The sequence below is a fragment of the Pantherophis guttatus genome, chromosome 7 (genome assembly GCF_059756535.1).
Source record: "Pantherophis guttatus breed Tessera chromosome 7, ASM5975653v1, whole genome shotgun sequence".
NCBI classification, from domain to species: domain Eukaryota; kingdom Metazoa; phylum Chordata; class Lepidosauria; order Squamata; family Colubridae; genus Pantherophis; species Pantherophis guttatus.
The window spans coordinates 9,533,252-9,557,144 of NC_142069.1; the positions used below are offsets into that span (position 1 = coordinate 9,533,252).

Sequence of the window (23,893 nt, forward strand, 5' to 3'; positions counted from 1 at the left end):
AGGTTATTGTGTATTATCTCTGTATTCTGAATTATCAGATATATTGATGCCCTGGAGGAATTCTGCATGGTGAAGTATCTGAAAAGATACTTTCCAAGTCTCTGTTTATACCTGCTGATGAGGTACATAGGTATCCTTAAAGTTGAGCATCTGTTTGTAAATATATTTTCTGTTGGAAGTATTTTGAAAATTGGCTTTTTGATTTAATTTGCCATCAGTTTCAGAGGCATTCAACCTGAAAATAATTATGTTGTCAGAATTGCCTATAATTTATAACATGGTCCAATGGTATTAAAATATTTCAACATTTACTGTTTTCAGTGACATAACTTGATTATTTGATAATAATGTGGACAAGCTAGCAATGCATGCCTGTTTCCCTCCCTCCTTTCATATTCATTATATTTTTGAATTGCATATATCCCAATTCAGATTATGGTCTTAATATAAACCGAAGACCGAAAGCATGGCTTGGAGTTCTTAAGACTATTTGAGCTATCTTTATTTGCATTAAAATCAATACAAATGCAGTTCATACTGGAATAGAGAAGGAAATTACTTTGGAGGAAATTTGATTTCCCATTCCAAGTTCAAAATACAACTTCTGTTTAACCAGCATTAACTTGGACTAAGACCTTTGTCTGAATTAAATAAATCAACAAAATTCAAAAAAGTAGGAATTGGACGGGATGACATAAATCATAGAACATTCTGCCTTGAAGCTGATGCTTGCTTTATCAGGGGATAAAAATAAATAGAATGTCCCCCGTAAATTGTTTTAAGTAAAGTGCATGGAACTTATTAATATTTTCTCTTTCTTTACTGGTATTGAAACAAGCAGCTCCTTAAAAACTTGAAGTAGTATATGAAATTCCTAGTTGAACATATGACTTCAGTTTTCTCAAGTAATTATAAATACTTCAAGTATTGATAACTTTCTCCTGTGTGGAAATTATACTTCTAAGCAAGCCATACAATGACAGTTACTTTAGTTTTTTTTCCCAATTGAATCCAAACTCTACATTAAAGAGACACCAGTGAAATTATTGCTTTTTCTTTTGACTCATCTGTGAGATTTTAATCACAGCCAGAAATTAAATACCTGATAGTTCTTCTCTTGCAGCCAAGACCCTTACCCGTTGATACACTGATGTGACTTATTGGCCATCTGTCCAGATTACTCTCCTTAGATTTGACTTTGAGTCCTAATGTATGCTTGCATAAATAAGAGATGTGAACTTAATTCATATTATTGAGAGTTATTTCATCAAATCTGAAGAAAGTGTCTCTTCTGTAGAGCTGATGGAACTCTTTTCAAACAAGTATCTTGACAAACAGAACACTATCGAAGTTTCTAGGCGTCACATGCCTACTTTTGAAACAAATCTGCTGTCATTTTCTTTTGTGAACAGAATGGAGAATAAATCAGTGAGAGCAGTACATCATTTAAGAGCATTTCTACAAAAACCAGTGTGTGAGTGTTTAGTATTTGGGAACAGGGAGGGGGAGAGGGAGAATTCTCAATATGTAAAATTGCTTGCAACTTTTTAAAGGGGGGGAAAGTACTAAGCGCATATAGTAGCTAGAGTGTACCATTAAAGCTGACGTGTTTAAATGTTGCAGCACAACACATACACAGTTAGGGCAAGAGTACAAGTTGATTATGTTATGGTAGTCGAAGTTAACAAATAATAGGCATAACTATTATTTGTTAGTTCTGATTCTGTGAGCAACCCCTAATGGTGCTTATGACTTCTGCATTGCTGAAGTATGGAGTATTGCTTTAACCTTGGAATAAGTAAACTGGAAAAAAAACTGTGTATTGTCTTGTACTTGGCAACAGTGTTTATGAAACTGGTACATAACAGTATTATAGAGGAACCATTTATTTTTGCAGTGGAAACTCAGCTTTAACTTTAACTTTTGTGCAGTAGAAAGTAAATTTTTACACAGTGCTGTTAATATGTCACTCTTGCTGAAATGTTTTACAGGCTACTTGAAAAAAAATATTTTAAGATGCACGGTGCTCTCTTTATTTCTATTATTGACTTAATTTGTGTCATTACAAATCTTTTCCAGAGAAAATTGTTTAGATATTTTTTAAAGAAATGTAAGAATGTCTTGCAGAGGAGTATGAATCTGAACAAACTGATTTGTTTAATCTATGGTTTTGTACAAATAGATCTGGATCTAGAGTCATGTTTTTTAAATTAATTACAAATTGTCCCAACTCATATTGAGACAGAAGCAAAGAGTTCAGATATAATGCTAAACAAACCTTAATTTGATTACTTCCTCTTCCTCCTGTAGTGCAGCAACAAGGAAAAAAGAATCAAAGCACATTTGTTGTGACTCATTTATTAAAGCAACTGCAGGAAACATTTAATTTCTAATTTAGTCTTGTTATGCACTTTTTGTACTCAAAGGACTTGAACTTAAAATGTTACTAGATCATTTCAAAATGTGATTGTCCATAAAAACTTATAAACACCTTTTAAAAGTATAGCACAACTACAATTACAGTAGTTACCTGAAGTGATTATAAGCATGTGTAACCACTGCCCCAATTATTAAGAAAAAATTAATTGCCTGAAGTTATAATCTCAGCAAATTAGAAAATGACTTTTCCTTTTGGAAATTTAATTTTTGGGGGGGGGATATGGGAGGGGGGGAAGTAAGTCTTCCTTAAGAATAAATAAGTAAATAATTCCTGCAAATGTTATAATTGAATCCAGTTAATAGGCTGTTAAATAAGGTTTAGGTGGCAGATTTGAAGAGAAATTTAACTAGTATTAAAGAGGAATGTGCAATCATTTTTCAAGAGCATTTGATGTCTTAATTTTGAGTTGTAGTATAACTTTTCTGAAGCTTCCTACTGGAAGATTATTTTATTTTAATGTTAAAATATTCTCTTATAGTTTTAATTATATAAAACAGAAAAAGCTATTCGTAATGATATTGCATTCTTCTTAATAATAACGAAGTGTTCAAATACAATTCCAGTTCCAATACATCTGATGTTAACAGTCTAAATTTATCCTTTCTGATTACATTTGTATATAAAAGCTTATCAGTGCATTAAGCTCTTAAATTTAGTCATTGTAGCTTACCCAGTTGAAAATTAATACTTTTTAATGAACTCTAAAGATATAATAAACCAAATATATTCTTAATGTGCCTTTTAAATCTGGTCTTTGGTACTTTATGAATTCAAGCTAGCATTAACACTTTTTAAATAGTTTTACCTTGGCTTACATAATACATCTATAATTATTTCTGAAAAAATAACAGGCAAAACTGCATTAGAGCTTCACAATTAGTAGCAAGTACTCAAAACTTTGAAGAAGTGGGCGTAGAAGACTAATTTTGACATTCAGTTTTTAATTTTCCTGAAGAAATACTGTCATAGTTTTATATATATTGACTACAGATGCATGTTATTTGTATAGTTGTTTGCATCCCTGCTCTGTAAGAAGTAATTGACAAAGGCAATTAGCCCAAACTGTTTTTGCATAAACCTTTTCTTTCACTACTTGCTGAATGTTCACATTTGCATTGAATGTGTCAGACACCATAAACAGAATTTTAATCAGGATTTTTAAAGGGGCTCTAATTACTCTGAGGATTTTTGGGGACCATGCTACGCGCCATTCCCATGAATATTTGGGAAACAACTTTGCCTGTAATTATGATTCATTATATGAATTTTAAAAAACAAACGAAGAATATTGCATCCAAATGATAACATTACGTCTGGCAGAAGCCCCTATTTCCTTAAACTCCAAAATGAAACGGAGCCGTGCATCTTGACGGCAGTGATTGAATTTCTTGCAAAACTTAAATTTAAGGCTGAGTTCCACTGTAATGTCAGTCTGTCAAAAGAAAGACCGGTGAAATGCAGAACTTTTCTCTCTAAAGTTTTGTGTCTTGTCAAATATGAGTTTGCCAAATTTTCTTCATCTGCTACAGATTAGGTATGCCATTGTTGCTGCCAAGTGGCGGCGTGCACCGTGCTACTTACAGGCACTGACTGGAGGTATTATCGCATCACTTGTTCGCATGCACCTCCCCCTAGGAGAGCACGGAGCCTGGTAACAGCCTCATCTGTATCTTAGCTTCATTTTCTTTCTTTCTGTCTTTTTGTTTTTGTTTTGTAATATTGTTAATTATAACTGGAAGTTAGCAAGGGGTTTAACGTATGGTGATAACAGCATTGCAGACATAATTAACGTAGTATATCTTGAATACAAATCATGTTTGATTTACTTAGTATTGTGCATGCAGGTCTTTCACCTGCTATCTATTGGTTTTATTTTTTTTAACTGCAAACATTTGGATAAAGTATAATTCTGTTAAAGGTTAGCTGTATTGGATGACAAAAGAAGAGTTAAACTGAGGGTGCATTTGTTTTTACTGAATCATCTTTATAAGATGAGTGATTTGGGAAACAGGATTTGTTTAGGGGCCATCTAAAATATTTTCTGATTAGGGTATAAAGTTACTCCCTGGCTTGTAAGATACTATTGTGAGAAGCCTCTGTATATGTTTTAACTATATTAGTTTGTTCCACCACCACCCACCCCAACTAAAAAATATCCTAGGTTTTGTGGCATCTTAAAGTTGACCACATTTATTATGTATCTGATGTGAATTTTTCTCAATTAACTATAATTGCAAAGAGTCCTGAAATATGTAATGGTAGGTAGAATATTTGGAATATAGACCGACATATCCTCAGCCCTCTTATGGAACTATATTTCCCAGAGCTTTTTTGGAATGACTGATGAGGATTGCTGGCAATATATTCTAGCAGTGAGAACATTTAATGCCTCTCCTTGCACTGCATAATGTAAACTACTTTTTATGATTGTATCGCCACATATGTGATATATTAAACACACTTGAGGTAAAGAAAAGCAGTTTAATTGTTCAGGGGTTCAAAGTTCATTCTCTATTGCTTGGAAATATATAGTGCTGCTTCCTTTTTTCATATTTTAATCTGAGATATATGTCAGGAGAGACTTAATGACAATATGAATTCATATTTGAATACAACCCATATGGCTTCATGCAGATGTTGTTCTGATAGTAGGTAAACACTTGTGGAAGATGTGCTGTAATGTAAGCAAAATGAACCACGTTTTGTATAAAGGAAGCAAAAGTAACAGCACATATACAGTACCCCCTTTTGCAAATTAAAGAACCCCTTGCCTGTAACTGTACTAACTTATTTTGTGTTCAGCCCTGCTAACCTTGGATGAGGAATAGTTTAAAAATGGTTTGAATATTATATTCAGAGACCAAGGCCTTCTAACTAATGGAACTTAAGATAACTGATGCCCCCCTGTGGTACAAAAGCAGAGGTTCTATCCCTAAGAAATTAAGAACAGGTATCTTTGATAAAAGAAGTTTATTCTGTTCGTTAAAACAAACAAAATAAATGCAATCTTGGAATTTTCTAAAATGCATGCTATACAGAGCACAGCAGAGTGGAACACACTGGCAGGCATTAAGGGGCACAGTGCAGATTCACAGCGCTCAGCTCTTACTCTTACCAATTTTATTTTTGTGTCTCGTGTAGGTGATGTTCAGTTCATTGACTACGAGTACTCTGGATATAATTACCTGGCTTATGATATTGGGAACCACTTCAATGAGTTTGCAGGTATGGTAGTAACCTGGCTGCTAATGGCTTGGACATTAGCACTGCATCAGGATTGGATGATGAGTGCCTCACAATGTGCAGCTGTACAAATAGAACCTCTTCTCAGATTTCTTAAAGCATCTTTTGCAAGGCGTGTGCAAGTGCTTTGAGACTTGTTCCGACGGCTTCCGTGTGTTCGCACGTATAACTGCTTTCCTGGAAAGAAGACTCAAGGACCTAAAATAAATCCTCTCTCTTGTCAGCCCGAAATGTCCCTGGACTTCCTTATTTCCCTTTCTTCATTGTGCCTATAGTGGCAGCGGGGAGTCTTCCATTTAAGATTTAATATAGATTTTGAATTCATGGGAAGAAAGGTTGTGGGCCAGGGGTGGGTTCTAAATTTTTATACTACCAGTTCTGTGGGCGTGGCTTATTTTGTGGGCATGGCTTGGTGGTCATGTGACAATTCTTCAGGATTTAGCAGAGGTACTGGTCTACCAGGCTTTTAACTGCTTGCAGAGCTGTACAAGTCTACTCATTTGTTTTTGGAGGCACCGGTCTACCACCACACTGCCTTTTAACACTGATCAGCTGTAGGGCAGCCCTTTGAAGCCCCGCGGCAAGAGTTTAAACAGTTTTTTTCCTTCTAGCCGATCAGCTGGGACTCAGGAGGCAGCAATAGATTGGGGGTGGGGCCAAATAAAAGGTAAGAATAACACACGGGGGGGGGCGGGGGGGAGAACCGGTTCGGTGATGTCATATCATCACCGCTACTGGCTTTGCGGAACCGGGCTGAACCGGGAGGAACCCATCACTGATGTGGGCTATCCTTGGTTGCAGAAGCTCACGGGGACAGCCCTCCCCCATAGAATGGTGGGGGGAAATGAGAGGAAGAAGGAATACATGTTCCCTTTTTGCTCCACAAGGAGATAATCTAATAGGTATTCCTGCTAAAGCATTAAAACTCTTAATTAAGGTTATATGAAAGTCTGTATGAATATGCTCTAACAAGGCATTCTTTAGGGTTTAATACACCAATTTCAGCTATGAAAATTGTGCCATAATGCATGTGAAATTATGTAAAATTGGAAGCTATAGTTATCTGCACTTCGTGCTCCATTTACTTAGAGGAAGGAATATAATCTGTGAAAAAGAAACACCTGGATTGCAAAATGGTTTTTAAAAATTCATTTTAATACTTGGGTTTTTTTTTAATTTCCAACATGACTTACAGAACAAATGGAATTTTCCATTTATATCTGATTTGCTTACTTCTTGGTATTCCCGGGACAAATGTAAATTCTTTTTCTTAGCATTGCTGGAGAGACATCTTGAAATATTTGGATTTAGTTCCCATCTATAGTTAAAGGTGTCTCAATCTCCATTTGTAAAATGGCATCTTTTTGTCTTTTCTTTAAAAATATCACAAGGATATCTTAGGGTACTTTTGTGCCAATGTACAATGTGTCCTAAAAATATTTTCTATATCTGGGGAAGCTGTTCGAATTTTTAGATAATTTTGCATTGGCACCTTGAATTGATCTTAAAAATCCTTTTTGAAAAAATCTTTTGGGAGAACTACATTTTAATTCTTTATTATGGTCATTGAGCAGAATTCAAATAATTTCCAGCAAATTAAACAGAATAAAACATCATAATTTACAGCTAGATCATGATGTAATCAAAGTCTGTTTGGTTTTACCAACAGTGTAGCAAAATTGGGCTTTGCTCATTGAAGTTGAACCATACTAATAAAAGCTTTTTTTAAATAAATCAGAATTGCCTGAGTATTTTGCTAAGTAAAGAGCGATAAGGATTACATTGTTATGAGAATTGCAGTATAATAGTACAAAGACTGCTGGTCAGCTTTTTAAAACTAATTGCTAATACTTGCATCTTTTGCTATGTCGGTTTGGGGTATTGTTGGGCACATTTTAAATTCTGACAGTAAATGTACTGTATATTTACCTGCCGTGCAATATTATACAAATTGAAGAAATTAATAAAATAAATGAACGAGGTGAGAAAAAATAATACCTAAATCAAGTTTATATCCATACTATTCACTACTTTATATTTTTAAGAGCCATCTTTGCACTAAATTTAATTAATTTAATAAACTTAAATCCATATGCTGCTTTAAGCGTTCTATTTTATTTTTTGTTGCTAATATATCCTCTAGCTTAGAATACCAAGCTCGCAAAGGATATGTAAGCAATCCTGGAGTAAAACTTAATTTTGGTAGTGCTATATTGGCCAACTTGTGTCAAAACTTGGTAGTGTGTAGTAGGGAATGCTGCATATGACAGCGGGTTACATTAAGGCTGCTAACCTAGTTTTCATCTCTAACTAAGAAAACTATGTAAAGAACATGCTATGTACTATTGCTCTCACAAAATAGCTGGTATGGTAATTACGGCTGTGGTGAAGAGAAATCACTAGCTTCTTTTGTGGAAACCTCATCTTTAGGGGGTGAATATTTTGAGTCTCTGAGCCTGAAGTCTATAGAGACTTTGAAAAGAGGGCTCAGGATTAGGAACGGGGATGCAGAGCACAAGCTGAAGGCAGAGAGAAAGTGAAACGTAAAAAAAAAAAACTGCTAGACCTCTCTATTCAGGCTTGTAAGAACCCCTGAAACCTTCAAAAAAGGCCCTGAAAAGTTTGCTATTTCCCCTCTGGCCTTCAAATAAGAATGTTGGATGAGAAATAAAGGGGGCAGTTCTTGTATAAGAAAAGAAAACGGGTTCCTAAATTTCCTCAGTTAAGACTCTCATTCCAGACTAGTTTATTGGAGAAGGCAAAACCAAAATGACTTAAATCTCTTTTGTGGGACATTATAATTTAATATTTAAACAGAGTGAAACTTGAAATGAGATCACGCTTGGAATCTTTAAAGAGTAGCTGTGAATATATTTATCTTTCTATTCCTTTCTTGTGTGTGGCAGTTGCCTCCCAACTGCTCTTCTGTCCCTGTCCCCCCTCCCCCCTTCTCTCCAGTCAGAAATCCCCCATGCACCAGAGGCTTTAAAAAAAAAAAAGCTTTGGCTAATCAGCTTGCATTTTCATTTTATACAAATGTTTCTTGGATGTTCATGGATGTCTAAGGAATTATTGAGGGGAAAAAAGAGTACTCTTAAGGCTACTATTTTGCTTTTTTCCTATCTATTTTTAAATACAAATAATCTTAAAAAAAATAGAGTGGGAAGTTTGATGGGTACTAAAGAATGCTAGGTGCCAAGACATGGATCAAATGAGTGCATAATTTCTGTTTCAGATTCTGAGATAAATAAAAGAACAAAGCTGAACACAGGAATACAGAATTTGTTATTTTATTTTATTTTTGAAATTTCATTTTTTCTTTTTAACGAGTTACTGTTTTGTAGGAGTGAGTGAGGTTGATTATAACCTCTATCCAAGCAGAAAGCTGCAAGAACAATGGTTGAGATCTTACTTGGAAGCTTACAAGGAATATAAAGGATTTGGAACAGATGTCACTGAAAAAGAGGTTGAGATGCTTTACGTCCAAGTGAACCAGTTTGCTCTGGTAAGTTTAGATTTTATTTTGCTAACACCAGGACTGGGTGCAAGTGAACTTGACAAGTTTTTACATCTTCTTGTTCATCATGGCAGTGAAAATTCAATGATTTTGCTCCTAGATTTGAGTTGCTACATGCAAAACCTACCAGGAAAAGAATGTTCTGTAGGATTGTGGAATGTTTGATTTTTCCTCCAGACCATACTTGTTGTGCAAGGGGTGCTTTGTGGAGTTTTTGTGGAAATAATTTTCAAAAACTGCTTAATTAATTAATTAATTAATTAAAACATATTTCTATGCCGCCCACTCTCCGAGGACTCTGAGCGCCTTACAACAATCAACAGTATACTAAATAGCATATTGCCCCCAACAATCTGGGTCCTCATTTTACCCATCTCAGAAGGATGGAAGGCGGAGTCAACCTTGTGCCGGTGAGATTTGATCTGCTGAACTAGCAGCCAGCTGAAGTAGCTGCAGTACAGCACTCTAACCACTGCACCACCTTGGCTCTTCCAATTACTTCTGGAATGACAGTCCAAAAGCAAAATAAAACTTTCTCAAATTTTCCAGGACAGTACCTTTCATATCCCCTAAAAAGGACATTCATGACTTCTCTCTTATGTCGGCCACACCAAATTCACAAGTGCTATGGTTTTGTAATCTTTGCTACTTCTGTGAAAATGTTGGTCTTTTTTTGTCCTTAACTAGGAGCAAAAATAAACATTACAGTTGGGGATTTTGTCTCAGAGAAATGGTTCAAATCATGGCATTCCTGGCAAGAACTATATGATTTTGTTTTTGTGGGGGTATGTGTAGGAGGTCCACCTTGCCTAGTGCACTTCAGATATTTTCTTTAAATACTGAACAAGTAGGTTTTTCAGCATGGTCTCTTTGATTTGCACATATTGTTTATGTATTTATGCCAAGCCCTGTTCAGATTCTTCTAGATTTGTTGAAATTATTTGGTAGGAGCCTTCCACGCTTCCTACTCAAACTTCAGTGTGTTTGCGACCACTACTTTCTCAGGACATTCATATTTGAGGTGATCATCCTTGTGCTGTATCTTGGATCCTTGGTGCTTTCTGAGCTTGGTGGTTTTCTTGCAGATATTTCATTACCCAAACTAGGTAACATCATTAGTGCTAGTCACCAGTAGCCCCTTCGTAGTGACTTCCAACTCCATTATCACCAGTTCCACCATAAGACTGTCCAATTTATATTATTCAATCCTCACTACCTTTTTTTTTTGGTAGACTAAGAGTTGATCTAAGAAAAGAGGTCTGAGACAGCTATGATCTCTTCTGGACTACTTTCTTACTCATCAGGATAGTCAGAATTGAGACTCTTCCCTTAAGTTATAATGTGATCATCAAGATTGTAATTGGCCATTTCATGATTAGATAAAGGTAAAGGTTCCCCTCGCACATATGTGCTAGTCATTTCCAGCTCTAGGGGGCGGTGCTTATCTCCGTTTCAAAGCCGAAGAGCCAGCGCTGTCCGAAGACGTCTCCGTGGTCATGTGGCCGGCATGACTAAACACCGAAGGCGCACGGAACGCTGTTATCTTCCCACCAAAGGTGGTCCCTATTTTTCTACTTGCATTTTTTACGTGCTTTTGAACTGCTAGATTGGCAGAAGAATAAAATAATAAAATAATTTATAAAATAATATTAAAATAAAATAATAATAGAAGAATAAAGAAGAATAAAATAATCATGATTATTCAGCTTCTAAAGGGTTAGTTTCTCTTAGTTCAGTTGCCTCCCTGCCCACCAGGTTCTCTTTCACAATCCCAATTTCAACCTCTTTGAAATAGCCTAAGATAGAAAGAAGCAGGTGTGTCCAATTTCCTTCCATATTCTTGGTCAAAGGCATGACTGCTGCCCAATCATGCCTTTGACTAACCACTTGATAACTTTTCCAAGTATCTCTCTGTAGGTCACAGGAATTTTTATTCAGACAGATCCTGTATTTGAGATCCAACCAACTTTCTTTTGGCTCTTATCCTTAGTGAAAGCTGCATCTACTAAGTAGGCTTCAGATTCTTTCTATTGCCATCAATTCTTCGGATCTGCTCCATTAATCTCTAAGCAGAACTTTTGCTGATCACCTGATCTATAATGATTAGAATATCTGTTCCTACATCAAACAAATTCTCTTGCTGTCTTCTCAGAGGATGAAATACTAAGTTTAAGATGATATTGTTCCCATTCTCCAGATTCTAGCACTTTCAGTCTTGCTGACCTTAATCTAAGAGATTTTAGATTTAGACCCTAAAATCTTCTAGGCGAAACCACCTCTTGTGTTGCTGATTTTGCAGTACAAATTTTGATTAATAAAGTAGAGGGGTGCTTTTTCTTATAGCACGAAATTCAGATATTATATTGGATACGTTTTATTCAAGCTCTCACCATAATCTCACCATATTTTGCATGCACGGATAAGGAAGGCTGAAAATTGCAGTTTCAGATGCAAGTTACACTTAACCAGATGTTTTTTTCCCACCCTCTATATTTTCAATCAAATAAAATTGCATCAACTTTTTGTGTGAGACAAAACCCCTTTGCTCTATCATTTGCTGGAGATCAAGAGGCAAGTTGTCTAATGGAAGTAGGACATCTTGCCAAGGAGCAAGATGATTCAAGATGACTGCTGATTCAGCAGTCAAAGGTAGGTGTCTTCTGTCACACTGCATCACTGTGACTGGCTCTGCTCCAGCAGTGATGATACGTTTCATCTCCCCTGCATCGACTTAAAATAATTCCTCCTCTCACTCCTACTCTGTGTACTACTTTATCAGGTACAACCAAGTCGATTCTGGTGATGGTATGCACAAGTGTTAACCATGTTGGCTTGTTACGTACATTCCTAACCAGCCTCTATTTTCTGCTATTATCGTGAGACCCGAACCAAATTATTTGGAATGTAGTTATTCATAAAATAGGTAGTGTTAGATAGTGACACTAGGATCCCTCTACAGGTAGTCCTTGATTTACGACCTCAATTGAGCCCAACATTTCTGTAGCTAAGCGAGACATTAGTTAAGTGAATTTTGCCCTATTTTAAAACTTTTCCTGCCACAGTTATTAAGTGGATCACTGCAGTTGTTAAGTTAGTAACATGGTTATTAAGTGAATATGGGTTCCCCATTGACTTTGCTTGTTAGAAGCCCAGAAAAGATGATCACATGACCCCAGGACATTGCAACCGTCATAAATAGGAGTCAGTTGCCAAGCGTCCGAATTTTGATCAGCATCCCTGGGGATGCTGCAACGATTGTAATTATGAAAAGATGCTCATAACGTCACTTTTTCCAGTTTCTTGGCTTCAAACAGATGCAAAACAAGTGGTTGTAAGCCAAGGACTACTTGTAATACATTGGAAGCACCATTTCATTTCTTACATGCCCGTTTTAGTTTTGTTTTTATCGTGATCATCCTACAATACTGTTTTACCAGTACCAGCATTTAAATCCTGATTTTTCAGACTTTTCAAAAGTCTGTCCAAAGAGTGCGATCTTTCTGCAAACAACTTGCTAAATGGGTTAGAGGTAGCAGTCAAACTTTACTATGAACTTGCCGAACAGAAATGCTCCCTTCTGGATGCATGTTTGCTCCACAAGTGTGATTGGTCATATCAGCAACCTTGAGCTCCTTTCCCAGTTGAATTATAGTTGGCAGACACATACGCTCAGTCTTCCCTTCCTGCCTGAGATATGCAATCTTTGAGCAACGCTCCCATTGGTTGATTTATACAATCTTATTCTTTTCCAAGCAAATAGTTTATTACTGACTCATCTTAGTCAAGCACCAAAGCTACAGGGAACGACAACTTATTATTACCCATAACCACAGTTTTCTCAAGCGTTACGTTTGGATTAAGACAGCACATCTTCCTGCCACATTTGTCTCAGATGGTTTCACTATTCCTTCAGATCTCCTGTGTGACTCTTAGATAATGAATTCAGGCAAGAGTCCTATTTAGCTACATGGTACAGCAAGATCCTGCCATACAATTCTAGAAAATGTCAAACAGACTCCTCCACTGGGCATAATGTGTGAATTCACAGGTGACTTGAAATAAGTGCAGTTAAAAGTAATTCATTTGCTTTTCTTCACCACAGAACACACAAGCATTTTACAGCATTGTATGCATATATAAAATAAAGTAGGATTGTGCAGTTTGGGAAGAAGTAATTTAGGAGTACACAGGATCTGTTTCATGATCATTAAAGCAGCTGTGTCTGACTCCAGGACTGTGCAGCTGCTGTGAGGCTCCAGGGTATGGATACAAACACCGCTACTTTAATGATTGTCACCGACAATTGTGTTTACACTGCCATATGTTCCAAAGCACCTATTTCCAGTCAAAACCAAAGTATCCTTAGAAAATAGGAATCGGTCTGTTTTAATCGTTTACTACAATCTGTACACTGTTCATTTGCAGAGGGAAAAATAGTTTCTAGGCCTTTATCAGGTGCCACCCTGTCCATTCTGGTCATAGTATGCACATGTGCTAACCACGTTGGCTTGTTTTCTAAGGACCTTCCTAACTAGCCTCTATTTTCTGCCATTATTGTGAGACCACAGAACCAAATTTTTTGGAATAACAGAAAAACAGAATGAGTTGGAAGGAACTTTGGAGGTCTTCTAGTCCAACACCCTGCTCAGGCAGGAAACCCTATACCCATGATGGCGATCGGTGGGCACACGAACTCAGCTCTGCCAGCTGATTTTTGGGCCTTCTGGGCCCACCAGAAGTCAGGAAACACGCTGTTTCCGGCCTCCGGAGGGCCGCCGGGACAGGGGAGGCCCATTTTTCACTCTCCCCAGGCTCCAGAGTCTTTAGAGGAGCCTGGGGAGGGCGAAAACTGCCTCCCACCCGGAGGCCCTCCAGAGGCCGGAAACGGCCCATTTCCCAACTGGGGAGAGCAAAAAACGGGCCTACCGGCCCACCGTGCCATTGTGCTCCAAAGGCGGGTGGAGTGCCGGGGGGGTAGCTCGTGGGGGGCGGGGGGCATAGAATTATGGGTATGTGTACGTGCATGTGCGAACCCCCCCCCCCCGCACTCCCTCCGCGTTTGGCACACGATGGCAAAAAGGTTAGCCATCACTGCCCTATACCACCTGAGTCCTTCGGGAGAAGGGCGGTATACAAATTTAAAAAATAAATAAATACATAAATACATAAATACATAAATACATACATACATACATACATACATACATACATACATACATACATACCATTTCAGACAGATGTTGTTAGTTATTCATAAAATAGGTGGTATTAGAGGATGACTACTCTATAGGTAGTCCTTGACTTATGACCACAATTGAGCCCAAAATTTCTGTTGCTAAGTGAGGCATTTGTTAAAATGAATTGTACCCCATTTTATGACCTTTCTTGCCACAGTTGTTAAATGAATCACTGAAGTTGTTGAGTTAGTAACAGTTGTTAAGTGAATCTGGCTTCCCCTTTGGCTTTGCTTGTCAGAAGACCACAAAGGCGATCACATGACCTTGGGACACGGCAACCGTTATAAATGCATGTCAATTGCCAAGCACCTGAGTTTTGATCATGGGACCATGGGGATGCTGCAATGGTTATAAGTGTGGAAAACAGTCACTTTTGTGAGTGTTGTCATAACTTCAAACGGTCACTAGACCCACTGTTGTAAGTCAAAGACTACCGTGCAATTCCATACTGAACTATACCATTAAGTAAAATATGCCACAAAATGCTGTAGCAGTCAAGATGGCAAACTCGCTTAAAAATAGCTAGTACAGTAAAGGGCTATAGGAATAAGGCCATTTCCCTATACCGGGAAGTGCTTGAATATCTTCTGCTACTTGAAAGCTGTTTTATTGTTACAAATACATTCTTGTCTTACATTTATGAGGGCTTTACAAAGTGTTTTAAAGAGGTGCTCTACGTAGTGTGTTAGAAGAAACAAATTACCTCTCTTCAAGAGGTAATCCATCCATCCTTTTCACGACTCACTGAGCAACTTTGAAAGCTGGCCCCATCTGAGCAGTGGGTCACTAGCAAAGTGGCTGAATGGGAAGCAGAACGAGTGTGTAGGCCTTCCAAAGGATGCAGATACTCCTAGGGAAGATGACTTACCAGTGCTAGCATACAGAGCTGCTTAGGAGTTTGTGAACCCATTTGAATTTTCAATATTTCTGCATCAATATGACCTAAAACGTGATATCTTCTCCACACGGGCCTTAAAACTAGGCAAAGAATCCAGTTAAATTGGTCAAAAACATCAAATGTATTCACTTACTTATTGAAAATGATCAAAGCTACATGTTTGTGTGGGGCAAAAGCTTTTGTTTTCAGTAAGTGGTGTAACAGTTTGGGTAGCAATAACTGCAATTAAACATTTCCAAAGTCTGTTGATTAAATAATCCACAACTGTCTGGTTTGGCTCTGCAACCCAACAAGACAGACACAGACTTCAGAGGATAATTAGAACTGCAGAAAAAACAATGGCTACCAACCTGCCTTCCATGGAGGACCTGTATACTGCACGAGTCAAAAAAAGGGCTGTGAAAATATCTTACAGACCCCTCACATCCTGGACATAAATTCTTTCAACTTCTACCCTCAAAACGACGCTATAGAGCACTGCACACCAGAACAACTAGACACAAGAACAGTTTTTTCCCGAATGCCATCACTCTGCTTAACAACTAATTCCCACAACACTGTCAAATAATTTACTAAGACTGTATTACTGTTATTCTTCCTTACTAGTATTTACCTCTTCCCACTTATTACTATAACCATGTGCTTGTATCTTTCAATTTATAATGTTTTTACTTGTTTCCTAGTAAGATTTGATAGCTTATTAGTAACCTTGACTATCACTAAGTGTTGTATCTTTTTATTCTTGATGAATGTATGTTATTCTCCTTATGTACACTGAGAGCATATGCACCAAAGACAAATTCCTTGTGTATCCAACCACACTTGGCCAATAAAGAATTCCAATTCCAATCAAATTGGACATCATAGAAGAATTTAGCCCATTCCTCCTTACACAGCAGCTTTGACTTCCTTTCATGAACTTCCTTTAACGTAATTTTTATAGGTAGCCCTCAACTTAACCACAATTGGGCTGGAATTTTGGTCACTAACAGTGCAGTCATAAAGTAAGATGTCACATAAAGACATGACCTAGTGATTGCAATAACTGTAGTTTTGTTAAGCGAATGTTACTGATCTTTAGCCACATATTCACACCAATCCATTCCAGGCCTGGTCCTTCCCAGCCCTGAGCAGGTAAGGGACTGCCTCTAACTCCACCCGTAAGGCAGGACTTCCTACAGTTGCACCTGATTATCCTCCCATAGATTGAAACACTTGGCTGTAATTTCCTGTTCAAATAAACTGATAATCCTAGAGGTTCACATACGTTCGCCCCCCACAGATATGTAAGTTTAGATGATTTTCTTCAATAAAGAAATGGACAAATGTTTTTGAGTCTTCTGTTTAATTGTATTTTTTTCTTTGTAGAAGTCTTAAATCCTTCTTCAAATGAAACAAAAGTATAGTAAAATTGGAGCCTTTAGAATTTGAGGTTGTCTGTGCGAATTGAATTTGGGGAAGACTGTTATAAATCTTGGCCTTAGAAGTTTGTTGGCTAAAATTACCATAAACTCAAATCGCCATAAACTCAAATACTATGGATGCAATATTAACATCATAGTATGAGCGTTCGTTATTTTGCATTGCTTTTTCTAAGTAGTCTCTGAAAACAAAACCATTCTGACTAATTTATTTGTCTTCCTCTGCAGGCCTCTCATTTCTTCTGGGGATTGTGGGCCCTAATTCAAGCCAAATACTCCACTATTGACTTCGATTTTCTAGGGTAAGTAATTAACAGAGTCACCTTATGTTAGGTATATAAAATATTCTGTATTCATAGGATTTTATATTAAAATGAATTGGCTTCATCTTTCAAGTAATATTTTTGTAAACATTTTTGGTTTAAGGTACAGATCTTTACATTTGAAATAACCATAACTGACTGTGAAATAGATTTTTGTTGATACAGTTTTTTTGGTCAGGATAGTCAGTTGCATAAAACTAAAATAGTAAAGCATAAACACATAAAGAGCTGCTTCTTTGATTATAAGTATTAAAATTTCATTTATTCAAAAGTGTGATGAATAGTTGCTTGTGATCAAGTGCTAATGATTTATGAATACAAACTATTTTTATCCCCTCAGAGAATTGCAGCTCAACCAAATTAACTTTTAAAATGTTTAAAAACCCATTATAACTGAACAAGAGGAGTCTAATTTAAATCATTTTGAATTAAATTAATTTAAATAGATTAAAGAGAGCGAGAATGCAGGAATTGTCCAATTTTCATGCTTCTTTTTCCTGTAAATTCAGTGCATGAACCTTTCCTAACTTGGTATCCCTTAGATGTGTTATTTGAATTCCCATAATACCCCAGCCAGCATGATTATGCGCCACATTGGCTGAAGTGACATGGGAATTGAAGTCCCGATATATGCCTTGATTACTGGAACCATGATCCTAACCTTATTAAGGTTTGGTAAGCATGCTGCTTATAAATATCAATATTTTTGGCTACATGAAATCAAAACATAAATACTGAATGGGTTAGATTTGCTAATCAAGCTGACCTGGGACTAGATTGAAATGTCTGGAAAAATAACCTTAATCTGCTACCATATCATATAATCTGGCCCACATGTATTTTAAAAAGTTGGAAAAGCTATGTGCATATCTCTGGCAATTTTTACAAAAACATTACATAACCACTAGATGGCAGGAAAAACTAAAAATAAGTGTGTATAAAAGTTAAATATTGTGATTCATGGAAAACTGCACCCAAAATCATATTTCACCGAATGCTTTTGTTTGCTCACATAGGTATGCAGTTGTTCGCTTCAATCAGTACTTCAAAATGAAGAATGAAGTAATGGCATTAAAACTTCCTGAGTAGAATTTGAGAACTTGGTTACCCGCCTGTTGAGAAGATTCCTTACTGTTTTTGTCATGAGTACATAATAGGAAAAGCTCTACATTTGTATTATTCCTTCTTCTTCTTCTTTTTTTATTGCTTTTCATTGCCTCTAAATAACAATCTTTCAATGGTAACTTCAAATGAAGGTCTTTTCTGATATTGTGGAAGGATTAGAAGCTAATGGATTTCTGAAACACAAGGAGAGAAAATTTAATCCTTTTTCTTGTTTTTTTTTTTTTTTTAATGTGAGACATGAATTATTTATTATGAGTTTAACATTCCGTTGCTGCTGTTTATCGGTCCTCCTTAAGGGAGCGGGTGCAGGCGATCATCCTGTAAACTTTTTTACATCTCAGATTGGTACAACATTCAGTTGTTTAACTGTGAACCACATGGAATCTACACAACAACAGATCCCAGTTTGTACTCAAGCCACTGGTGCTGACTGGAGATTATATCAGGGTGGAACAAAATAATTTTCATTCTCTTGTTTCTCTCAATTCTAGCAAGCTGCTGTATAGGGGGGAGGCGTGGATTGTATATAGTGGAAGCAAAAACTTTGCGGAGGCCTGCTCACTGCATTAAGGAAATGATACCCATTCTCTCTCGGCTTTTAATTTGAAGAGGGATCTTATCCTGAAATGTAAGCTTTAAATGACCACTCATCCAGGTGTTGTGTAATTTCCTCCCTAACAAGTTTTTTGAAACCTTCGAACACCTTGTTATATAATGTAGGACTAAAGATATTAGCTAGAAACTGTAGTAAAAACCAAGAGGGTTTTTGTTGAGCAGTCCTGTAATAATTGGGAGCAAAAGTGTACCACTTAAATTTTTATTTCTTTAGGCTTGGTGAGTGTTCATAATTTTCTTCGTTGACTTCCTTACCTTGATTCCACTTCCTTCGTCCTCCTTTCTTTAGTAAACGGTAGTGGCATTTGAAGAATGAGAATTGGTCACAGACATTTTAATCTTCTTTTTCAAAAGCCATCCTACCAAGAATGGTTGAAATTTCAAAAAATGTGAAATGAAACAATGTTTACTTAGCTAGTGTATGTGTGAGAGTATGTGTGTTTAAGAATGGGGAAGTTGCGTTAAACTTTGAAAGTCGCGACATTAAGTTCAATAATAGTTTCTGTTGGTCTTTTTTTTTTTTTTTTGTACATTTTGGTCACTTAAGTGCCCATATATGCGAAGTCTGTGTGTTCATATGCATTATGTGTAAAGGCAAATATACCTTAAACAGGGATGAAGTGGGGAACCTGTTGCCCAGACTCAGTAAAATATTTATTCAGAAATATTTTATAGGACTCTGTAAAATAAATATTGGCTAAAAAATAAACCTGACTTGATCTGACAACATCTGTTTACAGAAATAAAAACGTGACAAGATACATTTGGAGATATTTCTAAAACTATTGTCTTTAAATGCCCCAAATTAGAATAGTGGAACCTCAAACGTCCCATTATTCAACAATGAAATTAGTTTAGAAAAAGTAGGGTACAATCTGTATTCTGTGGTCAGTTTTCCCCAGTGTGATGCTGAATGGGTGTGATGAACATAATTGTGTGGTTCTGAGGTTCCAGGTTATCAGCAAGGTAACAGGAATTATATTCTACTCGTACTTAAAACTTTCACATGGAGAAGGGTAGTTTTACTTTTAAGATACATTTCAGCTCTTACCACAGTTGTACATAAATTGGGCAGCTTCTCTTTATGATCAGTGTTGAGCCAATTATTAAAGAAAACTTGTAATTTATCAGGTAAAAGGGTGTTGCTCGAGCTCTAGAAAATAAGAAAACAGCTCCTTTTTATGTCTCTGTATTCATTTTACATATTCTTTAATGCCATTTTACGGTGAGGCCCTTAGGAATTAGGCAGAATTCAGTTTAATTTAATTTTCAAAAGCCTAGAACTGCTTTGCTCAAAATACTCTCTAATTAAACCTTTATAGATTGTTGGAAAAAAGTAAAAGTTACTTTTCAAGCTAGGTTTTTTTTCTTCCTACCCTGGCAAGGCTTAAGGCTTAGTAATACTTGGAAAGGTTATTTTAGTTCATCATTATAATGGTTATTATCATCTCCCTTATTTTTGTTACATAAAAAATGATATCCAAAGTATGATGGTTCAGCTCTTCTGTTAAGCTGGATAGAGAAGAATGCACCTCACTGGATGAATCTGCAAATATTGATAAACTTTTATTACATTTCAACTGAGCTTAATATGAACCAATTAAAAGTTTTTCCGTAAAAAAAATAATGAGCTCTTTAGAAGAGATGTATTTTGGCTTAGTCTCCAAAGTGGCTGGATTTCAATCATGTTTCCATTTTTGCCAGAATGGTGTTAGATTGAACATTTTCCAGCACAGTGTGTTTCTGAATACATTGAAGATGTATAAACATAATTAGTGGTTTTAAGTCATCTTAAGAGAAAATGTCCATTTACCTTAAAGAATAGTACATGTAGCTTAATGTAGTTACATTTTGTTATTTCAGAAGCTGCCATTTTCTGCTCTCCACTTTTTTATTCCTGTTTTGGATTTTTGAGGTGACTTTGTCACACTTTCCAGCTTGCTCTCATTTTTCAAGTACTTGAATCTTTTATTTTCCAGAGCTCTAGAAAACAACCTCAGGTAATTCTGGCTGTGACTTGGTAACAAACTAATCTGTTGCCTGTACTTTTAAGCTAAAAGATCCTAATGCCATCACTAGTGACATTGTTGTAAAATGTAGTGAAAAATAGGGAGTTACTAGAAACAGCACTCAACACTGTAAACATAAGCCTACAGACCATAGTGGCCTAGTAGCTTTTGTAAAGCAGAAATGCGTGAATTTTTCATCACACTGGCAATCAGACCAGGTTAATCAACCTACCCGATGGATTCAGACATCGAAGCTTCCTTGGTGTAATGGTGGCGGATTTAAAAGAAAATTGGCATTGTTTTGAACTCTCGGCCTGGGGTTCTTAATGTGAATTTTGTAGAAGGATTAGCTAATCAATTTATGGTAACCGGGTCTGACTGTGTATATATAATAGTGTAAATAACCATTTGTAAATTAGTGTGAATTGTATGGTACCTCGCATTTATGTATTTTCGTTGTATGTTCCTTTTTGTAGAATTCGGATGTAAACCAAATATCCAGTTCTTGACATCTGTTGAACTCTTTTTGTTAAATAGGCTGCCTTCAAGGGAATTCCCAGTTGGAAAACAATAGGGTTCAGTACCTGAGGATGTATATTAGCTTACATAAGGTGTCTTTCTCATGGTGTTTGTAGTGTCTGCCTTAGTATTCATGTGTTTTCGTTGGAAGAGCTAATCAATCTTAAACATGAGTTAGCACAACGATTGCTTTTAAGTGACAATATCCATTCTAGTAGGAAGCAGTTGGCTAATTAGAAGAAAAACCATTTTTTCTCCTGAGATATAATGAAGGTCCACTCCGAGTTGGGCTGGTCATGCACAGGTAACTCTTGCTTTGAAAAACCCTTGTACAAATTCCTAACAGTGGAGGCTCCTGCATATTAAACAACAACATCATCAAAATGTGAGAAAGAGAAATAGAATTCACCACTGTTGCAAATAGAAAAATAGCTCATGCAAACGAAAGGTACACACATATAAAGCTGCAGCAGCAAATGATACATTCAAGTCCTTAACATAGTTGAGAAATTTCAGTAAGACATGCTTAAAAGAACTTAGTTTTATTCCTGGTTTACTCTGAGCTTTTCATAAAATCTGGATTTGCACCCTCTTGATACATTGACATTCCCCAAACAAACTTGTACCCATGAAGCAAGAGGATTTGTGGACACCCTTGAAGGTTGTTCAGGTTGCAAGCATTCAAGGGTGCCTGTAGAACTGATGAAATTGAACATTTTTCTCAATTTCTCCTAGTTTTCCTTTTGATTTAAAGAAACCCTACCCCTAAAAGTGAAACGTCCTTGTTAGTCCTGGTACGTGTTCTTGAAAAATTGTATTCTGTCGAGCCTACTTTTTAAAAATTAATTTACCTGTGATTCTTAAAATTTCCTTCACACACACAAAAGTTGCAAGGGCTTGAAATGAATACTTAAAGTTTTTCTGGCCTAGAATTCAGTTTCTGTTTAGTTAGATTGGCCACATATAGGGAATCTTGTTTATTAGATTTGTATACCGCCCTACTCCCGAAGGACTCAGGAATCTGATCCCATTATGGACAAATAATTGTCGACAGCTGCATCATTATAGATGATAAATTAATAAAGCGGCATTTCTCAAAGTTGGCAACTTGTGCGGAGTTCAACTTCCAGAATTCATTCAAAGTCCACACGTCTTAAAGTTGCCAAGGTTGAGAAACACTGAACTAGAGACTTCCCGAAGTAGTGCAGCCCTGTAACACTCGATGGTGCCTACCAGTTAATGCTGTATGCAGACTGGGAAGGGGGACGGGGGCGGGGAGAGAGAAGATCCATAAGAATTATTTGCATATAACAATGCTAAGAAAAGTTGACGTTTTTATTTGCAAAATAAATAGTGGCATAGTGATGAATTGCCAAGTCCATGCCTGTTTGAAATAAATGAGCAGAAAACAAATTCTGATTCTGGTGATTTTTTCCAGCAAAGTTAAAAATTTCCCCCTGCCCATTCTCCAAAGATGAAGGCACTTACTTTGGTTTTGCTATTGAAATATTGCTATATAAGATCTTCATATAGTAGAATACATTGATATCCGATGTGCTTTAAATGATGAATTGATATTTGTGTTGTTTTAGGATATATATGTAAAAAAAAATCTTAAGCCTTTTGGGGGAGCCTGCCATTTTGACAATGTCCTGAAACCCAGTCGAAGTATGGTGGCCAATCTGGAGCACGTTCTTTTCGGCTTGGCTCTCCGTCTCCATACTGTAAGTGCTAATTAATAGGTTGATTGAGATAATAAATAAGCACTTAAATGACTTGTAAGCCTTTGCTGACGGAAAGTGCTGTATAAATTATAAATGACAGCAAAAGCAACTCTTGCAGTTTGAAGACAAATACTAACGCAGACCAGCAAACACAGTGGCTCCACTGAGAAAATACCGATTAAAAATATCGGTCACAAGGAGTGGCAACATTACTGCTGGGCTTAATTAATTTCAGTACGGTTAAAGCTTCTTGTGTTTCTGATATATCCTGTTTATTTTCAGAGGTGGATCCTAGTTGCATAAGAAGCCTTATCCTTAATTGTAAATTGTGTCAGCGGGATAAAATATTTTTTAACATCTTGGGGTAATTAAAAACTTTGCATTTACAAGGATTCATTTCTTAAGGCTGACCATCCATGTGTGACAATGACAACAACAACAGCATATAGGAGCAGACCACCCCTTTGGCTCTCTCTTCTCTCCTTGCATTTTAAATCTTTTGTTTGTTGAGTCAGTCTTGTCCTGTGAAGGGTTGCCTGTCCAATGAAAGGGAGAAGAAAAATCCCTAATCTGTATGTTATGAATGGAACTAAAAATTGTGCTTTCTGTTCATTGGCTTGTACTGGAGTGAACTTTTTTTTTTTTAGCTAAGCATTGTTGAAGCTCTATATTAAGGCCTTTTATCATTGATTTCAATGAAGGAATGTATCTTGCAAAGAGATTTATATTATGTAAATAATTCAAAATTGGTTGTAACAATAAAGCTGGTTTTTAACTGCATTTTAGTTGTCGTTTTACTTTTCATAATTTTTTTGGGGGGGA

The 23,893-nt window shown here is 36.6% G+C and overlaps 1 protein-coding gene across 1 annotated transcript in view; it reads left to right on the plus strand.

Annotated features, from left to right (window-relative positions):
* The window catches only part of ETNK1 (ethanolamine kinase 1), a 35,162-nt gene extending 11,311 nt beyond the window's left edge, over positions 1–23,851 (plus strand). Inside the window, exons 5-8 of the mRNA XM_034442597.3 lie at positions 5,582–5,665; positions 9,028–9,188; positions 16,985–17,058; positions 18,096–23,851. Of these exons, the coding sequence (XP_034298488.1) occupies positions 5,582–5,665; positions 9,028–9,188; positions 16,985–17,058; positions 18,096–18,168 (392 nt within the window). The 3' untranslated portion in view covers positions 18,169–23,851. The remainder of the gene's footprint in view (positions 1–5,581; positions 5,666–9,027; positions 9,189–16,984; positions 17,059–18,095) is intronic.
* Positions 23,852–23,893: the final 42 nt, after the last annotated feature.